General features: G+C 41.3%; 1 protein-coding gene across 6 annotated transcripts in view; it reads left to right on the top strand.

The window, feature by feature from the left end:
• The first annotated feature begins 10,656 nt into the window (after positions 1–10,656).
• Fmo4 (flavin containing dimethylaniline monoxygenase 4) overlaps positions 10,657–26,710 on the top strand; it is a 35,271-nt gene continuing 19,217 nt past the window's right edge. Inside the window, exons 1-7 of one of the 6 annotated variants that reach the window (XM_045161834.1) lie at positions 10,657–10,913; positions 13,067–13,203; positions 18,073–18,185; positions 21,176–21,364; positions 22,003–22,165; positions 23,726–23,868; positions 26,258–26,457. In XM_045161834.1, the coding sequence (XP_045017769.1) occupies positions 18,153–18,185; positions 21,176–21,364; positions 22,003–22,165; positions 23,726–23,868; positions 26,258–26,457 (728 nt within the window). In that variant the 5' untranslated portion in view covers positions 10,657–10,913; positions 13,067–13,203; positions 18,073–18,152. Of the gene's footprint in view, positions 10,914–13,066; positions 13,204–18,000; positions 18,218–20,370; positions 20,494–21,175; positions 21,365–22,002; positions 22,166–23,725; positions 23,869–26,257; positions 26,458–26,710 lie in introns of those variants that run through there. The other 5 variants (XM_045161810.1, XM_045161828.1, XM_045161820.1 and 2 more) reach the window with 5 other exon arrangements.

The raw sequence follows: 26,710 nt of genomic DNA, 5'->3' as shown, positions 1-26,710 counted from the left end.
CATGAATGAGAAATATAGGAGAATGCTAATTTGTATTTTAATCTTTTGTTCCACAATTTTATCTATTTGTTTTTCAGGAATACATATAAGGTAAGGAAAAGAAGTCAGGGAAATAAGGGACTCTAGAGCAAGTCCTCAGAGGAACTGAGGCATTTGGAATGCAGGCTTCTCTGCTTGAGCAGTCACCCACACCCCTCTAGGCACAGCAGCTCCAGCAGGATCAGAACCACAAAATCCCCTCTGCCCTCAGGCAGCAAACAGCAGGTGATAATGTCTCATTGTACTACCAGTTGTAATTTGGAGACAAAAATCCTCCTTATTCCTCACTGGAGCATTCACACCATCTCTTCTTCTCTTCTCCATCAGACACTCTACCCTGTTGCTCTTATTCCAGACTGCCACATCATCCAACTTCACTCCTTGAATGCATCTCTGACTTGGTGTTTCCCTCCTTGCTTGTAGTCTTGTCATAATTCCCAGTAATTTCAAAAGAAAGTAAAAACAAATGCTTCTATAAAAACAAATGCTTCTAAGTTAGTTTTTTAGCCTGGTCACCTCTCATGACCCTGTCCTCTGCCTGTTCCAAACCATCAATTATGTTCATATTCTTTTTTTATACTTTATTTATTTATTTATTTATTTGAGAAAGAGAGAGAAAGCCAGGAGTGGTGGCGCACGCCTTTAATCCCAGCACTTGAAAGGCAGAGGTAGGAGGATTGCCGTGAGTTAGAGGCCACCCTGAGTCTCCATAGTGAATTCTAAGTCTGCCTGGGCTACAGTGAGACCCTACCTCAAAAAAAAAAACAAAAAACAAAAAGAGAGAGAGAGAGAAGGAGGGAGAGAGAATGGGCACTCCAGGGCCTCCAGCCACTGCAAATGAACTACAGAAGCATGTGCCATCTTGTACATTTGGCTTACATGGCTTCTGGGGACTGAAACCTAGGTCCTTGGGCTTGGCAGACAAGTGCCTTAAGTGCTAAGCCAGGTCTCCAGCCCTGTGTTCATAGTTGTCACCTGTAAAACCCAGCAGAACTTCCCGCCATCATAGACATGTTTAGTCTTCTCCCTGATGCAAGAACACATGAGATGTGGCTAGTACCAACATGAATATGAATTGTTGATTTTATGTAATGTTAGTTACTCTTAAGTTTAAATATCTATATAGAGCTAGAGGCTGCTGTATTATATACTGGTGGTCTTATTTTGTCATTTTCAACAAGCACAAACCTCCCTGCACTGTCGAAGTTACAAGCATTCCAATCTTCACCCATCAGGTCATATTCACCTAGCTAACTCCTAACACAATATTCCTTCAAATGCCTGGGACTTCCAGCCCAAACACCTTACCATCCTACCTTGTCTCACCACCCAGCCCTTTCTCGTTTGCATACTACTCAGCTGAGGATCTATAATTATATGGCAACACATTCACATATACTCCACTGTGCACTCTCAGTCATTCATACTTAGATGGCAAAACTCCACCTTTGGTCAAAAATCACCTCTCCAGTCTCCAGTCAGGTGTGGTGACACATACCTTTAATCCCAGCACCTGGGAGGCAGAGGAGGATCACTCTGAGGTCGAGGCCACCCTGAGACTACATAGTGAATTCCAGGGCAGCCTAAGCTAAACTGAGGCCCTGCCTCAAAAAAAAAAAAAAGTCACCTCTCCACCTGACCACCTGACCTTAAGTAGGGGGAACACACTAATGGTAAATACCCAACCCATGACTATCCAACTGTTCCCCAGTTCAGTTTTGCAAAATTTCCCTAATCCTCTCACTACACAACCTGATCTCCTCACTATTTGTGTGTGTGTGTGTGTGTGTGTGTGTGCGTGCGTGTGCGCGCGCGCTCACGCATGCACATGCACGTTCACGTATGGGTGCATACATGTGTACGTATGTTCATTTACATGAGTGGAATTCAGAGGATAACCTTGGCCATTGTTCCTCACTGTCCACCTTGTCTGAACAAGATCTCTGATTACTGATCACTGCATTCACAAGGCTAGCTGTCCCATGAGTTTCTTGGCAAGCTCCTTGTCTGTGTTTCTCTTCTCATTACAGGAGCTCTGGAATCACAAGTGCTAACACTACAACATCCAGCTCTATATGGGCTCTGGAGATCTGAACTCAGGTACACACACTTGCACAGCAAGTGCTTTACCACTGAGCCATCTCCCCAGCTCTCACCTATTACATATCAGCTCTAACCACAAACTTCTATTACTTCCTCCCACCTCATTGTCTGAGGAGAATAAAGTAAGAGCTAGTGGATAACCTCAAAAGATTTCTACCACTACACCTCACAATCTACCTGACACTGTGCCCAGAACCTCTCCTGTTACTAAGAATAAGCTTCCTGTGTTCTATGATCAGTTCCCAAACTAGTGCTCTGAATCCCACCCACAGGCATCATTATTATGACTTCCCTCATTGGTATAAATCCTCCCTTTGGACTGATTATATATAAACATGCTGCAAAAGTTCGCATTGTTTGGAAAACTACCTGAGCACAATCTCCTTCAGCAAGCATTTTAATATATCAGTGATGCCACCTAATTTATAGTTTAGAAACATCATTCTGGAGAATGAATTGCAAGAGAGAAAATGGCAGTAAGGAGACTAGTTTAAAAGCAATTGCAGCCAAATGTGGTGCAGACTCATAACCTTAACTATTCAGGTGTCTGAGGAAGGGAATGGAGGGGACAGGAAGGGAGTGAAGGAGAGAAGGACAGGGAAGGGGAAGAGAAGAAGAAAGGAAGAGAGGTAAAATAAAAGGAAGAGGAGGAAGGGAAAGGATATCCCCAAAGGCTACATACACACAAACTGTTGCAAGATACAAGATCAACATAAAAAAATCAGTTGCGTTCCTATATATTATCAATATACTATTCCAAAAGAAAATTAAGAAAACAACCCTCTTTTAGTCTATTTGGCCTGCTAAAACAAAATACTTTAGCATGATTAGTTTATAAATAGCATAAATGTATTGCCCCCAGCCTGGGAAGTCCTGCATCAGGCAGCTGGCAGATCCAGTATCTAATGAGGGTTCAGTTTTCACAGACAGTGCCTTCTGAATGTGCTCTCATGGTGAAAGGAACAGAAAGCTCCCTGGAGCCTCTTTTATAATGACATTAACTCCACTAATGAGTTCCTTGCTCCCATAGCCTAGTCACCTATCAATGTTCCAATTTCTTAATACCACCACCTTGGAGGATGGACCTACGAATGTAGGGAAAGTATATACATTGAGGTTATAGCATAAGTCCAATCCATAGATCACATAAAGAATGTGAGACAGAGAAATAAACTCACATAAAGGGGTAAACTGCAAAATATTGATTAAAGATAATAAGGAAGATATAAATAAATGTCAAGGCATCCCATGTCCATGGATTGTCAAAGTCAATATTGTTAAAATGTCCAACCTACCCAAAATAGTCTACAGATTTAATGCTATCACCAGTAAAATGGCATTAGTTTAGTCAGTTCAGGCTGCTACAAGAAAACACCACAAATTGGATGTCTCACATAGCATATTTATTTCTCTCACCTCTAGAGGCCAAGAAGTTCAAAATCAAGGCAAAGTGAATTAGTGTCCAACAAAGAGCCACTTCTTGATTTATTAATGGTTGTGTTCTCATTGCCTTCTTGTAGAAGGAATGAGATCTAAACTCCTTTTCTTCTTCTTTTTTTTTTTTATTTTTAAATGTTTTTTTTTTAATTTATTTGAGAATGACAGACACAGAGAGAAGGACAGATAGAGGGAGAGAGGGAGAATGGGCGCGCCAGGGCTTCCAGCCTCTGCAAACGAACTCCAGACGCGTGCGCCCCCTTGTGCATCTGGCTAACGTGGGACCTGGGGAACCGAGCCTCGAACCGGGGTCCTTAGGCTTCACAGGCAAGTGCTTAACTGCTAAGCCATCTCTCCAGCCCTCCTTTTCTTCTTATAAGAGGGCTCCACTTTTGTTACCTACTCCTAATTATCACCACAAAGCCCCACTTCTCATTGAGAAGTCTGTTATCTCATTGACAATTAGTTTCTTAACATATGGACTTTGCAAGAGAGGATATACAAACTTACAGTCCACAACAAGTATTTCCTTCAGAAACATAAAAATAAACTTACAATCCATATGTAAGAACAAATGACCCTGAACAGCTAGAGCAATCTTAAGAAATAACAAGACTAGAAACAACACAATCTGATTTCAAAAGATATTACAATGTTATAGTAATTAAAACAGTGGCACTAGCATAAAGAAAGACATATGGCCTAATGGAAGAGACTAGAGTCCAAAAACAAATTCACAAATTTATGGTCACCTGATAAAGGTGCTAAGTATACGCAATGAGGAAGATAAATGGTGCTAGTGATCTTCAATAAATGGTGCTAGTGAACTTGATATATACATTCAAAAGAATGAAACTGGCCCTTTATCTTATACCATCACAAAATCAAGTGATGTATTTCAAAGACTTAAAGAACTGAACGATAAAACTATCAGAAGAAAACTTAAGCCGGGTGTGGTGGCGCACGCCTTTAATCCCAGCACTCAGGAGGCAGAGGTAGGAGAATCGCCATGAGTTCAAGGCCACCCTGAGACTACAGAGTTAATTCCAGGTCAGCCTGGACCAGAGTGAGACCCTACCTCGAAAAACAAAAAATCAAAAACAAAAAAAAATGAAAACTTAAAGGAACACTTCTTGATACTGGTCTTGGCAATGTTATTTTAGCAAAGATGTTTGTGCAGCAAAAGGTGCACGTGGTCCTGCATCCAACTCCAAAGTTTGTACACAGCAAAGGAAACAGTAGAGTGAAAAGGCACCCTATGGGAAGAGAAAGAAAACTATAAATCAGGTAAGAAGTAAATAGCTATGCTCCAGGCAGGTGAGGGGCACCAGCTTGTTTGGGGCCAGTATGCACTCATGTGAACAGAATATGAGGGAATTGTGGGATACCCTAAAACAACCAAACATCTGGGTCATGGGTATCTCAGAAGAGGAACAAATTCAGAGCAAAGGCATGGAAAACATATTTAACAAAATTATTGAAGAAAATTTTCCCACCCCCTCATTTGAGAGAACAATACAGATACAAAAAGCTCACAAAACACCAAACAGAACCAAAGAATAAACTCTCCAAGGTACATCATAGTGAAAACAAAGTGATAGTGTTAAAAGCAGTAAAAGAGAAACAACTTACAACATACGAAGGCAATTCCATCAGAATTACCTCAGATTCTTCTATGTAAACCCTGAAAGCCATAAAGGCTTGGAATGGAGCACTACAAAAATCTAAAAAACTATGGCTTTAAACTCAAATTACTGTACCCAGTAAAAGTATCCCTCAAAATAGATGGTGAAAGGAAAACCTTCCGTGATAAAAAAAAAAAAAAAACCAGTCCTCTAATTATATTTTTTAAAAGCCAGACCGACAGAGAATACCTTGGGGAATTCTCCACACAGAGGCGCCCACAGGAGGAAGAACACAACAACCAAAGCTGGAGCGGGCACAAAACCATGCAAAGCCCAAGAAAGCACCAAACACATAAGGCCTCCAACGTTGGAAGGGATCAGACTGAACCTCACAATCATGACATTAAATATTAATGGTTTTAACCCAGCCATCAAAAGGAACAATTTAGCAGGATAGATCAGAAAAATGGACCCTTCCATCTTCTGCCTTCAAGGAACCCACTTCACCAATAATGCCCCAAAGCAGAAACCCAGAAGCTCCTGGGAGCTCAACACTAAAGTAGACTTAAAGCACATCCACCACGGCTCAGGGAAGCTTGTGGGAGAGGGGCCAGAAAGAATGTTAGGACCACAGCGTGGGACAGAATATCCAGAGACGTTGCCCCCCCCCACATACACAATAACTGACTGATGCTGTCACAATTCATAACCCACCGCTCCATGGTGAACACCAGCAATCCCACTAAGGAGGGCCCTCGGTAGAGTGGGGGCAGGGAGGAGGGAAATGATGGTACCAACACATAATGTGTCCATACAAAGTTTCTACTCAATAAAAAAGGGGGGCTGGAGGGATGGTTTAGCCGTTAAAGCATTTGCCTGAAAACTAAAGGACCCAGGTTTGATTCCCCAGGACCCACATTAGCCAGATGCACAATATGGCACATATGTCTGGAGTCCATTTGCAGTGGCTGGAGGACCTGGTGCACCTATATTCATTCACTCTCTCTCCTCTCTCTCTCTCTCTCTCTCTCTTTCTCTTTCTCTCTCCCCCTTCCCTCCCTCTTTCTCTCTGTCAAATAAATAAATAAAAATAAAATATCTTTTAAAAAAAAAAGAAAAAAGTTCTCGAAGAGAAAAAATAAAAGTTAGTAGCAAAATATGCCAAATAAGCTGATTTTAAAAGGGCAATGGGGGGGGCTGAGGAGATGGCTGAGTGAATAAAGCCCTTGCCACCCGAGTGTGAGCACCAGAATCCAGATACCAAACACTGCATGCTTGTCAGTAGCTGTAACAGTGTAACAGGAGCACCAGGCAAAGACAGAGGACTCCCGGGGCAAGCTGGCTAGCTAAGCCAATGATTGGTGAGCTCTGGGTTCAGTGAGAGACCCTGTAAATAAACTGGAGCACAGTCAAGGAAGTCACCCAATGGCAAGCTCTGGCCTCCACACACACATTCACCCATGCACATGTGCACAAACCCACACGCACATGCACGCCCATGCATATGCATATGCACGTGCACGTGCACACACACACACACACACACACACACCAAAATAAAAGGGAGAGAAGCAAAGGAAAGCCCAACAGGGTGGCACACCCCTATAATCCCAGCACTTAGAAAGCAAAGATAAAATTATATAGAGTTTGAGATGGACTGAGCTACAGAATGAAAAAATGAATGGATGAATGAACAAGCAAACAAGTAAAGGAACTGAACAGACATTTCTCCAAAGAAAGCATCAAAATCGCCAACAGGGGGCTGAAGAGATGGTTCCGTGGTTAAGGCACTTGCCTGGTGTGGTGGTGTGATTCAGGTGTTCCCCATAAACTTAGGTGTTCTGAATGCTAGGTTCGCAGTTGATGGAGATTTGGAGAATTAACACCTCCTGGAGGCAGTGTATTCTTGGGGGTGGGCTTATGGATGTTATAGCCACTGTACCCTTGCCAGTGTTTGGCACACTCTCCTGTTCCTGTTGTCCACCTGATATTGACCAGGAGGTGATGTCCACTCTCTGATCATGTCATCGTTTTCCCTGCCATTATGGAGCTTCCCCCTCCAGCTTGTAAACCAAAATTAATCTCTTTTTCCCACAAGCTGTTCTTGGTTGGGTGATTTCTACCAGCTATGTAAACCTGACTACAACACCTGGGAAGCCTAAGGACCCATGTTTGATTCCCCAGTACCCACAAAAGGCAGATGCCCAAGGTGGTGCATGAATCTGGAATTTGTTTGCAGTGACTAGAGGCCCTGACATGCCCATTTTCCCTCTCTCTTTCTCCCTCTCTCTCTCTCCCCCACCCCCCAAATAAATAAATAAAATGGTCTTTAAAAATTGAAATGGCCAACAGATAAAAGTGCATTACATCACTTCATAATCTCACACGGAAACTCTATCACCCTGTTGTTTCAACTAGCATCAGAAGCAAAAATCAAAAGACAGCAAGCACTGACAAGATGTAAGTGGCTGGAACTCTTGTAAACCATTGGTGGCCATGTAAAATATGGACAAGAGTAAAAAGGGTTCTTTAAAACTAAAAATGGAACTATCAGATGATCATGAATCCCTTGGGGTGTGTAAATGCAAAGAAAAGGAAATCGGGTTCTCAAAGACAGATGTCCACTGGCATCTTCATGGTAGTTATATATGGCAAAAATGGATGAACATGGAGGACATTATGCTAAGTGAAATAAACTAGTCAGAGAAGGACAAACGTTACATTATTCACTTAAATATTTATATGAAGTATCTAAAATATTTTAACCAGGCATGGTGGTACACCCCTTTAGTCCCAGCATGCAGGAGGCATAGGTAGGAGGATCACTGTGAGTTCAAGGGCAGCCTGGGACTACAGAGTGAATTCCAGGTCAACCTTGGCTACAGTAAACTCCTACCTAGAAAAAAAAAAAAAAAGAACTAAAAAACAAAAAATCTCTACTAAAATAGTCTAACTCACAGGAGCAGAAAGCAGAATGGTGGTTGACAGATGGTGAAAGCAGGAAGGAATAGAGAGTTATTGCACAACAGGTATAAAATTTCAATTAAGCAAGGTAAAAAAAAAAAAAGCTCTAGAGATTGGTATACAACATAGTGTCTACAGTTACTAATACTGTACTGAACACTTAAAAATTTTAAGATAGTAAATCTCACATTACATGTTCTTGCCTCCCCTATGCACAGAGACACACAAAACCAACAAAGGAGAAGGAAACTCTTGGAGGTAATGATGTTTATTCCTTGTGGTGATGCTTTCACGGATATACTCATACACTTAGATTCGTCCAATTGAATACATTAAATGCATAAAGATTTTTATATAACAATTATAATCAATAAGGCAATTGTTTTTGTTTTTGTTTTTGTATTTGTTTTTGAGGTAGGGTCTCACTCTAGCTCAGGCTGACCTGGAATTCACTATGTAGTCTCAGGGTGCTACCTCTGCCTCCCGAGTGCTGGGATTAAAGGTGTGCGACACCACGCCGGGCAATAAGGCAATTTTTAAAATATTTATTTATTTATTTATTAGAGAGGGAGATAATGGGCACACCAGGACCTCTAGCCACTGCAAATGAACTCCAGACCCATGCACCACCTTGTGCATCTGGCTTACAAGGGACCTAGAGATCGAACCTGGATCCTTAAGCTTTGCAGACAAGCACCTTAACCACTAAGCCATCTCTCCAGCCCCAATAAGACAATTCTAAAACAAGTGGTATGGTGATAGATGACAACCCAGAGTGGAGGAAGCCTAGGGCACTGCTTGCCAATTCTCTTGATAAACATTCCCACTGTGATGAATGTCTTGTGATATTAAACACAGAGTTGGAAGACATGTAGACTCTACACAAGCCAGTTCTAACATGACGCTGGGAAAATGGATAATATAGTGTATTATATTGTTAAATGTGCACGGGCTTCCTCACCTAAGGTAATGGTAGTGTGCATGTGTGGGTGGGTTCCCTCTGTGTGTTGCTGAAGTGTCCTAATAGCATTCTGATGCTTGAAGATTATTTTTAGGTGGCCTGCAAAAGGAAGTCTGGGGCTGGAGAAATGGATTAGCAGTTAAGGTGCTTGCCTGTGAAGCCTAAGGTCCCATATTTGATTCCCAGATCCCATGTAAACCAGATGCACAAGTGATGCATGCACAAGGTTATACATGCACACAAGCTGGTACACACGTCTGGAGTTCAATTACAGTGGCTGGAGGCCCTGATGTGCCATTCTCATGCACTCTTGTGCCCTCTCTCTCTCTCTCTCTCTCTCTCTCTCTCAAAAAAAAAAAAAGCCAGTCTGTTTGGCTTGCTCCCTCAGCCAAAAAATAATCAGGAAGTTTTTGTATGTGTGAGTGTGTTGTAGGGTGAGCAGAGAAAGGGCAGAGAATATATCAAAAGGTTAATAGAAACAAAAAGAAAAAGAAAAAAAGCTGAGATGGTGTGCACGCCTAATCCCAGCACTTGGGAGTCTGAGGTAGGAGGATTATTGTGAGTTCAAGGCTAGCCTGAGAGTACATAGTGCATTCCAGATCAGCCTGGGCTAGAGCAAGACCCTACTTTGAGAAAAAAATGAATGGTTAATAGAGTTGGGCATTGTGACAAAATATCTGTAATCCCAGCATTTGAGAGGTTGAAGCAGGATTACCCGTTGAAGGCCTGCATGAGCTACATAATAATTACAGGATTGCCTGGGTTACACAGCAAAACCTAGCCTAAACACACACACACACACACAGGGCCAGGGCTTCCCGGGCAGATCTTACCAAACACACTTTCTTCACTTAGGTTCTCTTCCTGACTCCTGTAGATGTCTACATTCAGAGTTCTGGTTCAGAAAATGTTCAGTGAGCATGTTGAAAATATCTCTAAACAAAACAAAAACAAAAAAATAGTAATAACTAAGTTGGCCCTCTATGGGAGCTTCTAAGCGCGGACTGAAAAATCAATGGAAATCATGGCTACTATACTTACATTCCTTACTATTACTACTTCATAGTTGCTCCTCTGGGGCCCTGGGTGAATGTCTAACAGTAATTTCATGCAAACTCGGTTTGTCAGCTCCCTATGCTAACTCAATGTGGAGAGTGGGAGCTCCTGACTTCTTTGTAAGTCCTGAAATCCAAAGTCACACTTCTGGAGTTAAAATTCTTTTCCTTTTATTCTTATCGTTATTATGATTATTGACAGCTCCTAGGATGGTTTAAAAAGCTGAGGTGTCAGGACGTCCCTGAGAAGGCTGTGACTTGGCGCCCTCCAAAGGCAGCGCAGAAAACAGCACACGCGGCTTGCCAGCTGGCTCCGCTTGAACTTTGAGAGCTTCGCCTGGAATTGCGGCGCGCTGGGGGGCGGGCAAGCGCGGCGCGAGTGCTTGACCTCTTTCCAATCCGAAAGCTGCGCTCCCACTCGTCACTTAGCCCGCCCCTTCAGCCACGGACATGCCAAGCTCCTACTCCTACAGAGCACTTTAGGGAGAGCACCACCTCTTGTCAACAGTATGACAGAAGAGACTTCTGCTTTAAATTGAGAGCACTGTGGCACTGTGATCAAAGTCAGCACTCTTCTTTTTCTTTTTTCAGAACAAGTTTGAGGTTCAAACCTTTTCCTGTTTTGTTTTTTTTTTTTCTTTTTAAGACGAGCACTGTTTTGACTTTCAGTTTTGACCAAAATAATAATAATAATAATAATAAGTCCAAGTATTTGCTCTGTACTTGAAGGTAAGTGTCCTCCTGCATGTTTATCTTCCAGGGGAAATGTTTCTAGAAATATTGCTGTTGCAGTAGATGAATGTTGGAGGGTGGAGAGTGCATTTCTACAAGGGGTATGGCCCTCTCCTGAACCTGTTAACTAGGATTAAAGCAACAGAGTCGAGGAAAATCGGGAAGCAGAGGAAAGATGGAAAGAAACACAGTTACCTTATGGGGGAAGATGTCAGTGCGATCGACAGTCACGGGATTTTCAGAGATCCTACTTTCACCTCCAAGTTCATCTTATGAATGAGACAGGAGTATCTGGCACTGGGAAACACAAACCCTTCACAGATTGTAGAACAGGAAATGCTAGTAAAAAAAAAACAAACAAAACTATCCATATAGCGCTGGAGAGATGGCTTAGCAGTTAAGGTGCTTGTCTGCAAAGCCAAAGGAACCAGGTCCGATTCCCCAGGACCCAGGTAAGCTAGATGCACATGGTGGAGCTTGCGTCTGTAGTTTGTTTGCAGTGGCTGGATGCCCTGGAACACCCATTCTCACTCTTTCTCCCTCTCTACCTCCACTATTTCTCAAATAAATAAATAAATATTTTAAGTATCAATATAGTGCTGATAAGAAGTACTAATTTACTGTCAGATGGAAGTCTCGGAGAAATCAAAATTGAGTCTTTGACATACTAATCATGTGTGTGTGAGAAAGAAAGAGAGAAATGACTGCTTGCTGTTCAGGTATCTTGTTCAAAGGTCCAAGTTCAGAAGTCAGGAATCCATTCTGGCAGAGGCTAGATATAAGCGACTTTTAAGGAACAAAGTACTTTATGTGTTGTATTACACTTTCTAGTTGACAGAAATGGCACACCTTAGGTTGTCCAAGCCTTCCACATCTGTGATATTTCGCACCTTTGAATTCATAACTGTTTGGTTTGGTTTAGTTGTTGGGTTTTATTCTTGTTCCTTTTGTTTGTTTGTTAGTTGGCTGGCTTTTTGTTATATTTCTTCTTTTTTCTGTGTATTTTTTTTCTCCAGTACTTGGGCACAAACAATTTATTCAACTTAGAGAGGAAGGGACAGAGGGACAAAAGAAAGGAGGAAGGGGTGGAGAGTAGATAAAGAGGGAGGAAGGGAAGAAGAAAATGAAAGTACTTTAACTCTCTATTATTATTCTGAAGAAATTAGTCCAAGGCCACATATCTGGTTAGAGGCAAAAACAAAAACATAATTCAAATCTTTCGATTTCTATCTTGATCATGACCTTCTATTACAAATAGAAAGCACAGTGCAAGTGGCTACCCCCATCAGAAATTTCTGGTACTAAATACTAATGTTTAAATGTGCAAATTCTCTATTTGTTTCAACTTCCAGTACTGTGTCTAACAATCTTGAACAACAGATGGTTTGACTCTGTTTTGTTGTTGTTTTTTGTTGTTTTTGGTTGTTTTTTTTTTTAAATATTTTATTTATTTATTTGAGAGCGACAGAGACAGAGAGAAAGCTCGATAGAGGGAGAGAGAGAGAGAATGGGCGCGCCAGGACTTCCAGCCTCTGCAAACGAACTCCAGACGCGTGCGCCCCCTTGTGCATCTGGCTAATGTGGGACCTGGGGAACCGAGCCTCGAACCGGGGTCCTTAGGCTTCACAGGCGAGCGCTTAAACGCTAAGCCATCTCTCCAGCCCGTTTTTTGTTTTTTTGTTTGTTTGTTTTGGCTATTCAAGGTAGGTTCTCACTGTAGCCAAGGTTGACCTGGAATTCACTATGTAGTCTCAGGGTGGCCTTGAAGTCACAGTGAACCACCTACCTCTGCCTCCCCAGTGCTGGGATTAAAGGCATGCACCACCTGGTTTGACTCTTTTAGTCCCACAGTCCACTCTAAACAGGAAAAAAGACTGTCTGCTGGGATATGTGACCATGGCCAGCTCCTATTATAGGGTTCGCCCTACATATCATTTGAATGTCTGCCTTTCTCCATATAACATTATTTCTAAGACTTTATTATTCTTATTTGAGGCTCAGCCATCCTTACACTAGGCTCAGGACCTGCACTTGGAGGTACACAGGGCACAATGACCAGATGTATTCCTTTGCTGCTGGTCTGGTCCACTCAGCATATTTGCCACTTTACTCATTCAGTTAACAACCACTTCTTTTGTGTCATTGCAAAGAGCACAGGAGAGATCTGCCAGCTTCAGACCTTCACACTGTGGCCTAGAAAGTCAAGCATTCTTCTTCGTGGAGGCCATTTGTTTCTGGCTAGAGGCTATTGAGAGCTCCATTTTTCTAAACTCAAGGGAAGCCACAGGTATGTTTGCCTACTTGTTTCTAAACTTGCTGGTGAATTTCATCTACATAAGCTTTCTTTTCTAGGGAGAAGGGAGAAAAGAAAGCAGATAGAGAATGAACACCAGATACACATTTTGTATGAGACACTTTTGTGTAAATAATATTGCATTGCTTAACAGTCTGCTAAGTACTTGTAATAGACAGCCTCGGGTAGCTGGAAAGAACTTTCAAATCAGGCACAGTTATGGAAGAAGAGATAGTTATTGACACTTACAGATCCAGGGGAAGTTCCATAATGGCAGAAGTTGGCCCCTTCATATAGGACTAAAAAGAAAGAGAGAGAAAAGCCATCATAAGCACTCTTCAGGAATTCCAGGCAGAACTCAGGCACTTTACACATCTGTACACTGGAATTCCAAATCCACCCCTACACTTTAGGGCTTCCCAGTGACACCTCCTCCAGCCAGGTGGCTGCAGGTCTAAACTACAAATCTTAGGGGCTGGAGCGATGGCTTAGTGTTTAAGGCATTTGCCTGCAAAGCCAAAGGACCAAAGTCAGATTCCCCAGGACCCATGTTAGCCAAGTGCACAAGGGGCACCCACATCTGGAGTTTGTTTGCAGTAGCTGGAGGCCCTGGCGCACCCATTCTCAATCTCTATCTCTTTCTCTGTCAAATAAATAAATAAATGAAAATAAATTACAAACTTCAATAAAATCCTGAATATATTGGGAGCCATCCATCAAACTACCACAGTATTCATATTTCACATGTAAGTATGCATCTAAGAGACTTTCAGTACTTTTCTCAGTGTCCAATGATGAGTCAGTGATAAAACTCTTACGCTCTCTGCTACCTCCAGTGCCCATTTCCCGTTCACAATAGTTGGCTTCTCAAAATAATGAGATTTTCTCAGATAAAACAAGAGTCACATGTGGAGACTTCAACCTCACAAAGGACAGGACACCAGTAAATTTGGAATAGGCTGCCCTGGGATGTCCTTCACTTTAAATCCATCAGTCTGCCCCAAACCAGTGGAGTCTGAGGTGACCAAGGACACAGAAGTCATGGTTGTTCCTTCCCATCAGTAAATCCACATTGCCTCTGTGCCTGAGGCTTGTGGCCTGCTCAGGAGGCAAGCTTCAAGCGCACAGAGACACAGTCCCCAAAATGAGCAAAGGCATCAGAGGAGCCTCGGGAAGGGGTCACAGTGCACGGCAGGCCCTCAGCCCGTCACCACAAGAAGGGGTCACAGTGCACGGCAGGCCCTCAGCCTGTCACCACAAGAAGGGGTCACAGTGCACGGCAGGCCCTCAGCCCGTCACCACAAGAAGGGGTCACAGTGCAGGGCAGGCCCTCAGCCCGTCACCACAAGAAGGGGTCACAGTGCACGGCAGGCCCTCAGCCCGTCACCACAAGAAGGGGTCACAGTGCACGGCAGGCCCTCAGCCCATCACCACGTGCCTGTTGGCATAAGTGCCAGAAAACCACCTTAAAGACACTCTGCCTACATGCAGGCCTCAGGATGTGGGGTGCTGATGCTGTGCACTCCTTGTGCCCGCCCCATGGGTGCGATGCATATTTACTCTGCTGGTTTCCCAAGGCTAATACGACGATGACAACTGGCCCTGAGCGCAAAGCTCACATTGGGGCGCACAGCAAGGTCTTCCCACTAAAAGCACTACGTGTTAAAAGGCAACGACAAATTATCAGTTATAGTTTGCATGACAAATTCTTTGAGGTCTCACAAATGCTTGATGTCTTCTGAGGTGACTGGTGGAATCACAAGGAAAAGCAGCAACTAAGTACAATCTGGCAAATAGAGAGCCTCAGCCTGAAGTACAAACCCTGTTTCCTGGGACTAAATGACTATCCCTCTGACCAGGGCAACAGTTGCTGATGTGTGTGGAAACCCAAAATATCAAATGAAGAAAAACTGTCTCTCAGCTCAACAACATAAAAATAAGACACATTAGCAAATTTCCCCCATCCCAAGTTAAAAAATAAATTAAAACTCAAATGACAACCTAGGGAATATATTTGATAACACAGAAAATGCTTGCATGCTTAGTACATAAAATGTATACTTTTAAATTAATAGTAAAAAAGAGAAACAGGGGCTTCACAAGCATGAAAACCTGGGTTCAACTAACATCCATGTTAAAAAAAAAAATGAGTTCAGCCAAAGCACTGAAGGAGCAGAAACAGGTTCCTAGGGCTTATTGGTCAGCCAATAAAGAATAACATAAAAGAAATAATATAAATAACATAATACATAAATATTTTTTTATTTTTTTTATTTTTTTTATTTATTTATTTTTTTTTTTTTTTTTTTTTTTTGGTTTTTCAAGGTAGGGTCTCACTCTAGCCCCGGCTGGCCTGGAATTCACTATGTAGTCTCAGGATGGCCTTGAACTCACAGTGATCCTCCTACCTCTGCCTCCCGAGTGCTGGGATTAAAGGCGTGTGCCACCACGCCTAGCAATAAATAAAATTTTAAAGAGATAAAATAAAATAAAGAATAAAATAAAAGAAAACCTGTGAACTTCAAGTTCAGGGAGGGACCCTGCCTCTAGGAACTAAGGCAGAAGTGTGATCCTCCCCTGGCCTCTACATGTGTTCACAAGGCACATGCATCTGCGTGCACATGTGCATATAACACATACACACACACACTAGACAGGAAGGAGAGGAGAGAAATACCCTAATTGAGCAAATTGACATAAATGGGAAATTTACAAAAGGAAAAGTACCACCAGACAAAGAGTATGTGAGAAGCCTGTGAAGCTCAGTAAAACTAGGCCTGAGATAATATTTTCTACCTATCTAATATGAAGTTCAAGGTATGAGGTCATATTTAGTGAATTATATGCATGCACTGAAGGAGAAAAAATGGGCAATTTGGCAACAGGTCAAAAGCCCTTTTGAATTTTACATATATTTTTTCAAGCGTACTCTTTGGAACACATGCTAAGGAAGAGCTGTGGATATTTGTCAAGGCTTTTTTTCTGATAGGATGTCCATCACATCATTGCTTAGAATGACCAAAGAATTAACTTCTCATTTTGAGGCTGAGTACATAAATAATAGCACACTTCACCTAACAAGAAAAACAAAAAACAGCTGTCAATCCCCACAACGCATACTTCCACCAATGTCCCCTGATGAGCATGTGTATTCTCAGTTCCACGTGAGCTCACCTTGAACTCCAGAATACTCCTTATCCTTGATAACTCTGTTATAGTGGTTGGTCAGTCTTGCCTCTGACCAAGTAAAAAAAGTCAAACCCTCAATGTATAAAATATCCTTGTTGTCCACTTACTGATACCACAGACGTGCTGGAAGTTCTGCTGTACCCTAGTTTTCGTTCCTAGATTTTAAGACTCCATGGAGTCCCTATAGTTCATGGCTGGTCAGAAAGAAAGGAGGCAAGGTAGAGGTTGGGCCCAGGTAACTCTGTAAGAACCAGAAATGGGTCAGGTACCTATTGGCAACTGCATCTTCAAGATGAAGCCTTGGGCTTGGGCTTGGGCTTGGGCTTGGGCTTCGTACCTTTGACCCAGTCGGGACTTGGCTACTGATAACTTTCTTCCTTTTCTGGCTTCCTGCTGTGTTCTTTTTTTCAGACCTCAGACTACTTGACTTTGAATTTAAATCTCTTTATAGATGGACACTGAATTTGTTGGCATGGGCGTTAGCTGTATGGAGTGGTCTCTGCCCACTTGGAAGTCCCCATATCCTTTCCCCTAAATCCTGTACCAAGTGAGTCAGGAAGCAGGGCATTAGCTTCAGTGTGGCTGTGTGTAAACATCAGAATGAAAATGAAACCTTTGACTTTGATGTTTAACACCTGTCAGTCTCCCCAGCCTGCCCTGTCTCTAGTAGCTAAAGTCTATTATGAAGCAAAGAAGAGTTGTTGCTGTCTGACTCCTTCCATTAAATTAAGAAGTACTGACCTCTGAATATTTAAGTGTTTACTATCTATTGCTGTAAAGTTTTGTATATTTTGTAAACCTTTTTTTCTCCAAATAGTAGATGTCTAAAATCGTTGTACATCTGATTCTTTTATATTCCATTGTTCAGCAAAAAGTGTGGTTTTTATTTAGAATAAAAAAAATTGAAATGGGAAAAAAAAAAAATCCTTGTTGTGTGGCAGAGTATGGTCATGGCCATCTATCCTTCAGGATTCTAGATAGAAACTCACACAGCTACTGACTAAAATTCCTGGTATTTCACTGTTATGGGAAGGTTCCTTTGATACTGAGGGTTAAGGTGATTACTGTTCTAAGCAATTACAATAATTATTAAAGCTGAACTGAACTGAGCACTTACTATTAACAGGCACACACCAAACTCCTTCTAAACATATCAGTCATTTAACCTTCACAAAAAGCCTTTGGTATTCTGGTTATTTTATTTATGTATTTGTAAGGACACACAGAGAGAGAATGGGGGCCTCTGGCTTCTGTAAATGAACTCCAGATTCATGCGCCACTTTATGCAGCTGGCTGTATGTGGTTACTGGGGAATCAAACTGGGTTTGCCAGGCTTTGCCAGCAAATGCCTTAACTGCTAAGCAATCTCTCCAGCCCCCACAAAAAAAATTTAAATTAGTTATTATCATTATTACCCCCATTGTTCGGATGATAAAAGCAAACCAAGGCACATAAAGAAAAAAATCATTCAAGGTCACATAATTAATAAATGGTGAAGCCAGAAATGTAAATCAAAACAGTCTAAATTGAAAGCCTGAATTTTTAAATCAAGATATGATTCTACTTCCATTTAAAGATGGACTATTTCTAACACTATAAAAGTTGAATCCTGTGTTAAAGGTTCCCTTCCAACTTTGCCATACAAAGAAGCTGTGCTTACCCATCTGCAAACAGGGCATACCATACCATGGCCAAGAAAGTTGCCGTGATTGGAGCTGGTGTGAGTGGCCTGTCCTCCATCAAATGCTGCTTGGATGAGGACTTGGAGCCCACCTGCTTTGAGAGAAGTAATGACTTCGGGGGACTATGGAAGTTTAATGTGCGTGGTTTACGTCTTCCCATCCCCACCAATCATAATCTAGCACTCATGGTGTCTTCAGCTTATCTTGTGATTAAAGAAGGGAGTACCTCACTGTAATAATCCAATATGTGCATGGTGCCTTAATAAACATTATGTGGGTCTGGTAAATGAGGAGCCTTGGGAATAATCAGGACATCCCTGCCTCACTACTATGTGACCAACATCATAGTTAATTGGCTCTTTGACAGATAATAAAATAGGGCAACAGACTTGAGAGTTCATGATGCAGCAGAAGCAATGGGACCCAGTTGTGGTAAATTGTTTGCTCAAGACTAAGATGAAGGAAAACAAACATGAACTCAAAACCCCTTAGATGAATGTATTTGACCTGCACTGTTTATTCCAGATATGAATGTCTGGCTGAAAACATATAAAATATAAACAAAACTAAGACCAGCACCTTAGTACAGTCTATACTGAGAACATGTGAGCATTCAATAGCTACTTGCCAAATCAAAAAAGAAATAGGCAGGGCATAGTTAGGAACACAGAAAAGAAGGAAAAAAATTAAATCTGATAAACACATTTTTGAGACTGATGGTAATGTATTGGCATCAACATTCTAAAGTAGTAATGTGGGTAAACTGAAGAGCTTTGACTAATTTATATAGTTTATTCTTAGAAAGGATGGAGGTTGGCATAACTGAGCAACAATCCAACTTCCAGGAATTGTCTATGGGAAGAGAACTATCCAGAATGAGTCTGGAAGTAGTTAAATACCACCTTCCTCTGGCCAGGATTGGTCCTCATTGCAAAGTAGCAGAGTATGCTATGGAATTCAGGGTATGATAAGGTGTCAGAAGATGGCATCCAGACAGGCCCAAGTGTCAAACACACTTGGAGGAAAACATTCACTCAGTAGCTATGAATGAGGGATGCCATCATGAAGAGATGGACTTGCCGGATCTTTGATCAATAGCAAAGAAAAAGGAGTAAGGGCATGTAAGGAAAGAGAGATCACAGCTTAGAATTACACTGTACTTGCGTGGGGGGGGGGTGGTGGCAGTGACCTATGCTTGCCTGGAACACGGTGAGCTTCAAGCCACCAATGTCAGTGTGGAAAGAAAATATTCATTGAGTGTGGTTTGTTTAGCTTTTGCTGTTTGGCTCTGCAGTTGAATCAGGTTACTTTCCTGTATTGTAAAGTAATATAGATTAATTTTAGAAAATATTGAGTTAACAAAACAAAAATACAGACTAAACTTAGTAACAATAACAATAGGTCAACTCTATTGAAATTTTAGTTTCTTCTATTCACTTATGTCATTTATGTACTGAATTTTTTAAATTTTTTTTTGTTATTGTTTGTTTGTTTGTTTCAAGGTATGGTCTCACTTTATCCCAGGACAACCTGGAACTTGCTATTGTAGTCTTAGGCTGGCCTCAAACTCACAGAGATCCTCATACACCTCCCTCATAAGTTCTGGGATTAAAAGCATGCACCACCACACCCAGCTCAAAGATGTAATTTATTTCTTTGTTTGTTTTTCAAGATAGGGCCTCATTCTATCCCAAACAAACCTAGAACTCACTATGTAGTCTCAGGCTGGCCTCAAACTCAGAGTGATCCTCTTACCTCTGCCTCCTGAGTACTGGAACTAAAGGCATGTGCCACCATACCTGGGGATGTTTTTTGTTAACATTCTGACAGTATTACTTCTCTTTCAGTCAACGTATACTTAGCATGCCCATCTGCCAGAACATAATAGTACATAAGACAGGCAAGAATCTTGTCCTCATTACAGCCTAATGGGGAAGAGAAACAGTAAAGAGGTTACTGTGATGTGGTGTGAGCAGCGCTGTGTGAGGGGCCCACCATGCTGAAGAACCACAGTAGCTGTACCTGCTGTGGAGCTGTGGGTGTTGAGAGACTTCTCAGGTAAAGGCACAGGGAAGACTTGAGGGAGAAATGGAGATTAGCTTTGGCCATCTGAATTACCTTAATGCTTTAATATAGGCCCTTTTTCTCTTTTGGTTTTTCAGGGTAAGGTCTCACTCTAGCCCAGGCTGACCTGGAATTCACTATGCATTCTCAGGGTGGCCTCAAACTCACAGCAATCCTCCTACCTCTGCCTCCCAAGCGCTGGGATCAAAGGTGTGCATCACCACACCTGGCTAAATATAGGCCTTTTTTGATGTTTTATTTTTAAATGATGGAGCTTGAGAAAATAAGTTGAAGATATGGGAGAAAACAGAAGCTACCAGCACATGAGAATTCTTTCCTGAAGGATAAGGTAGGATGGAGAGGGACAGGGCCACTTCAGAGGCCCGTGTTTTGTCCTTAAAATTAAGTCTTTGGTATTTTTTGATGCTGATGAAGAGTAGCTAATAAGGAGATGGTGACTGAAAACAGACAATAATGAAAAAAAAAAATCAATAAGGAGTTTCCTGAGGAATGGCAAAGAGGAAAGTGTCCAGAGGATGAGTGGAGGGAGTAACCCTGACAAGAAAGAAATGATAGCTAAGAACTGACGACAGAGCATGCACTCATGGAGTCACTTAAGGACAATGTTAATATTACCATCAACTTCTTTGTGATTAGACAAAGCTATTACATTTAATTATTCCAGACTTCATAGAACTAACCATAAGTAGAGAGAATGGAGAGATAACTCAGTGGCTAAAGGCACTTGCTTACAAAGCCTGCCTTCCCAGATTCCAATCCCCAGCACCCATGCAAAACCATATACAAAAAGTTGGGCAGATATGTAGTGTTCATTAGTATTGGCAAGAGACCCTGGTGTACCCACACACAGGCGTGTACACACATACACAAATAAACAAAGAAAAATTTAAAAAATAAGATTATAAGTAGAATACTATCCACTATGAACCCCTTTCAGCTTGAAATGCACAAGGAGCTCTGTTCCTACTTTGTTACTTCATTTTTTCACACTAACTGTACCTTCACAACAGGAAGCTTCTACAGATGGGATGACTAGGGTCTACAAGTCACTAGTGACAAACGTTTGCAAGGAAATGTCATGCTATAGCAACTTCCCTTACCCCGAAGAGTATCCTAATTTTATGAGCCATGAAAAATTTTGGAACTATCTCCAAGAATTTGTTGAGCACTTTGATCTCCTGAAATACATCCAGTTTAAGGTAAGGTGGTTTGGGTTATGGAAAGTTCATGAATGGAGGCTGGCCTGTTCAGCAATCTAATCAAAATGAATGGTTAGGTACTTTTCCTTGATCTTTGATCTTAATGTGAATATTATAGATAATAATCTCCTCATTCCTGCAACTCATGTTTTACTCAAGTCATTAAAATATTGAATTTTCTGACTTTTCCTCTAAATGCCAAACTCTCATTTAGGATGAAGTTTAGCTTTTTTGTTGTTGTTGCTCCTGAGAAGAAAGTAAAAATAATTTTGTTCATGAAAAGCAACAGAAAAAAATGACTGGAGCTCTCAGCCATAGAAATTATAGTGGGGGAAATCTCATTCTCTTTGTTTTTCCAGTTACATCATAAATTACAGCTGATTTCCTTTTCACTAGGAAAACTTGACAGTTTTAGTTTTATGATGCTTTAAAGGATTCAGATTTCTTAAGTCCTAGTCTATATATTACCATCTTTGAGAGTTTGCATGTTAACTTCTCAGGAAACAAGATAACCAATTCTTACAGACCTACTACCATAAGTCTTAGTCTACTTTAAATAACAGGCACAGGTCCCATAGCAGTCATTGCATGAGGATCAAAAATTTGATAGGAGTCAAGTATTTGTCTTTTGCTTATAGACTGCTGTGTGCAGCATAACAAAGCGTCCGGACTTCTCTCAAACTGGTCAGTGGGATGTTGTTACCGAGACAGAAGGCAAGCAGAACAGAGCTGTCTTTGATGCTGTCATGGTTTGCACTGGACTTTTCCTGAGTCCTCACCTGCCTTTGGAGTCATTTCCCGGTGAGTCAGTTCCTCCTGAGACTATCTCTACACTTTTGGGTTCTTCTAGAGAGAAAGAGAGAGAGACAAAAAGACTGAATATGTAATTAGAAATAATAGCTCATCGTGATTATAGACAATGCTGTGTTAACTCTTGAAAACAATATGTGCAAAATTATTTTGAATTGAACAAAGGACTATGAAGGTACATGACTTTGCTATTTGCTTATTAACATAAATGTTGTGGTTAAAATCTTATCATGGGCTGGAGAGATGGCTTAGCGGTTAAGCGCTTGCCTGTGAAGCCTAAGGACCCCAGTTCAAGGCTCGGTTCCCCAGGTCTCACGTTAGCCAGATGCACAAGGGGGCGCACGCGTCTGGAGTTCGTTTGCAGAGGCTGGAAGGCCTGGCGTGCCCATTCTCTCTCTCTCCCTCTATCTGTCTTTCTCTCTGTGTCTGTCGCTCTCAGATATATAAATTTAAAAACAAAATTTTTTTTAAATCTTATCACACACGTGCACTTCAAGCTCAGTGACCAAAGAAGGCTCAAAATATCTGATCTGTCATTTATTAAAAGGATTTAATGTTGAGGATGAAATTATATTATTTGAATCAATACTGTCCTATAATTCAAAATTTTAAAGGAAGTGAGAGTATGTGCAAGTTACACAGTTGCTATAAAAGCAAACAAATCAGATACTGTATAGATAAATGAATAGATTGACTCTTCAAAATAGTCCTTTACACTGCTCAGGTAAGGGTTCTCCATAAAAAGGAGTGCCTAGAATCCCCTTTTGTAAGTGGTTTGGCACATTCCACTCAGTAACTCATGATTAGCAAATATCCATGTCTGGGGTCAAATCTGATTCTTTTGAAAGTGGAATCTATTCAAATCTAGGTGTGGAAATAAAATTATTCAAATGAGGATTACCAAAATGCAGCAAAACTATTCTTCTGTTGCTTCTTAGTGATCCTAAGGACAAGTGAGAAGCTAAATTTTGAATATTTATTGAGGAATTGGAAGAAATTATAAGAGCATAAAGAATAAAACTTGCAGCCATTGCTACTAAAAAAAAACAAAAACAGGGCTGGAGAGATGGCTTAGCGGTTAAGTGCTTGCCTGTGAAGCCTAAGGATCCCAGTTCGAGGCTCGGTTCCCCAGGTCCCACGTTAGCCAGATGCACAAGGGGGCGCACGCGTCTGGAGTTCATTTGCAGAGGCTGGAAGCCCTGGCGCGCCCATTCTCTCTCTCTCCCTCTGTCTTTCTCTCTGTATCTGTCGCTCTCAAATAAATAAAAATAAACAATGAATAAAAAAAATTTAAAAAAAAAAAAACAGAATACAGCTTGCAGGGATGGCTTAGCTGTTAAGGTGTTTGCCTGCAAAGCCAAAGGCTCCAGGTTCGATTCCCCAGAACCCGCAGCGCCTCCAGCCGTCCGTCCAGCCAGCACCCGAAACCCCGCTGTCTCCCGCGCCGCTGGGCACTGCCGTCTTGGGCCTGAGACTTTTTTATTGTTACGTACTGGCAAAACATAGCTTACAAATTTCAGAGGTTTTTTTTTGATCTTTTCCTTCCCTCAGGGATCCATAAGTTTAAAGGCCAGATCCTACACAGTCAAGAATACAGGATTCCAGACCCTTTTCAGGGCAAACGTGTCTTGGTCATCGGTCTTGGGAACAGTGGAGGAGACATCGCTGTGGAGCTCACTCGAACCGCAGCTCAGGTGCACAATTTCTAAATCACTGTCCCCACTCCTGTCGTTATACGCGGAGGATAAAGTGGATAAAGACTAAGTAAAAAATAAATTCCTGGGCTGGAGAGATGGCTTAGTGGCTAAACGCTTGCCTGTGAAGCCTGAGGACCCCAGTTCGAGGCTCGATTCTCCAGGACCCACGTTAGCCAGATGCACAAGGGGGCGCAGGCATCTGGAGTTCGTTTGCAGGGCTGGCGGCCCTGGCACGCCCATTCTCTCTATCTGCCTCTTTCTCTCTCTGTCACTCTCAAATAAATAAATAAAAATGAACAAAAAAATTAAAATAAATAAATAAATAAAATAAAAAGTTAAAAAAAATAAATTCCTGAAAAGCCTCAAAGCCACTTTGGGCCTATTTATGAAGACATTTTGCATAGTTGAACTATCTCCAAAAGGAGTTTAGGAAAATTATATGAATGCCAAACCACAAGGCATTTTCAGAAGTGATCTGTCATGAACAAGACCAATTTTACTAGAAGGTTATTTTCTCTTCCTTATTCTTTCTCTTTTCTTTGCTCCTTTTTCCTTCTATCTCTCTTCCTTCATTCCTTCCTCCCTCTCCCTCCTTTTACCTCCTCCATCTGTCATTTTTTATTATTTTTTGAGACCAAGTATCTCTACATAGCCTCCCCAGGCCTGAGACTCCCAGACACTGGTATTAAAGGCATGTGCCACTCCAGCCAGTCATATTTCTTTCTGTATGAACCCTTTGCAATTCTGTCAAAATCTTATGTAAGAATCCAAAAGGGAGGTTATTTTCCTAACTTCCCCAGATTTTCTATTTTAAATTAAATTTCATCCTTGTTTTAAGATAAAATTAAGTCTTACCTGGGCATGGTGGTGCATATCTTTAATTCCAGCACTCAGGAGGCAGAGGTAGGGGGATTGCCATGAGTTCAAGGCTAGCCTGGCACTAAAGAGTGAGTTCCAGCTAAGCCTGGGCTAGACTGAGACCCTGCCTTGAAAAAAACAAAACAAAACAAAAAAAGATAAAAGTAAGTCTAAATTTGTCAAAGTATGTGTAATGGTTTTAGAAATTTTTTTTTAAATATTTTTTGTTCATTTTTATTTATTTATTTGAGAGCTACAGAGACAGAGAGAAAGACACATAAAGGGAGAGAGAGAGATAATGGGCATGCCAGGGCTTCCAGCCACTGCAAACGAACTCAAGATGCCTGCGCCCCCTTGTGCATCTGGCTAACGTGGGACCTGGGAAACCGAGCCTCGAACCAGGGTCCTTAGGCTTCACAGGCAAGCACTTAACCGATAAGCCATCTCTCCAGCCCTAGAAATTATTTTTTAACTACAAAATTATTCTATTTATTGAGGGAAGTATAGAAGGAAGGGAAGGGAAATGAATACACCCACATGGTCTGAGAGCCCATATTGGCCTAGAAGAAACATAAAAAGGGATTTAGAAAAAAAAAGAGAATGTACAGAAAGCTCCTGCCATGTGGAGGGCAGAGAGGAGTCAGGGGGGTTCTCCCCTCCTCTAGGCCCAGCTAGGCCAAGAGAAGAGACTTACCAGAACCTGAAGGCTCAGGAGTTGAACAGGCCACCAAGAAAGTGGTTTGAGAAATTATAAATACACTCACAAATTTAAAATCTATTCTGGATGCCACCAGATGTGCTTTAATCCCAGCACTGGGGAGGAAAAGTTAGGAAGATCATCATGAGTTCAAGGCAAGCCTGGGACTATAGAGTTCCCAGTCATCCGGGACCCTACCTCAAAAAAAGGTGGGCTTGCAAAGCCTAAGACTCCAGGTTTGATTCCCCAGTACCCACATAAGCCAGATGCACAGGGTGATGAATGTGTCTGAAGTTCGTTTGCAATGTCTAGAGGTCCTAGCACACCCATTCTCCCTCTCTCTCTCTCTCTCTCTCTCTCTGTCCTTCTTCTCTCTCTTTTTCTCTCTGCTTCTTCTTCTCTCTCTCCCCTCTCTCTCTCTCTCTCTCTCTCTCTCTCAAATAAGTAAAATAAATTATAAAAATAAAGCCATTTTAATTGCATAAATTTTAGGAAAATTATTAGATCCTAAAAGAATACCTTTAATTCAATTAATTTAATTCAAAATACCTTTAATTTAATTCAGTTAAATTGCTTTGCTAAGCTTTCTTTAAATTATCTATTACAAATATTACAGTCCTGTATTTATAATCCTTAAACATAATGAAAATACTTAACATACATAAATAAAAGATGTATTTTAAAACAATTTACAGCAACAGGAACATGTGTCGTATATATAAATGCAATTTTCTGTTGTTAGAAGATCAGAATGTTATCATTTAAAATGCATCAAAGACAAGTACTACAAAGTGATGAATATATATTTATCCTTTTTGCTTCACTTTTTAGGTACTTGTGAGTACTAGAACTGGCACCTGGGTTGTCAACCGCTATTCAGATGGGGGCTATCCTATTAATATGATGAGTATAAGAAGATGGCATAATTTTATTACACAACTTCTGCCTACATGTTTCCTAAATTGGAGCCTTAAGAGGCGGATGAATAAAAAATTTAACCATGATATCTATGGATTAAGTATTATAAAAAGGTACTTGTGCTTTTTTATATGTGGAAAATTTTTATTTATTTTCTTTATTACTTTATTAACATGTATAAATTTCACATATCAAAAAGGTTCCACACATGCATATAGCATCCACTGGTCAAGTCCAACCTCCATTTCTCCACCTTAATTCTCCACTATTCCTTCTAAATCTCTTTAATAATAATCACTACTAGGCTGGAGAGATGGCTCAGCAGATAAGGCACTAGCCTGCAAAGACTAACAACCCAGGTTCAGT

Source organism: Jaculus jaculus, chromosome 1 (assembly GCF_020740685.1).
Source record: "Jaculus jaculus isolate mJacJac1 chromosome 1, mJacJac1.mat.Y.cur, whole genome shotgun sequence".
Classification (NCBI taxonomy): Eukaryota; Metazoa; Chordata; class Mammalia; order Rodentia; family Dipodidae; genus Jaculus; species Jaculus jaculus.
The sequence above is the reverse complement of the archived record's forward strand: the minus strand, read 5'-3'. Positions and strand labels throughout refer to the sequence as shown.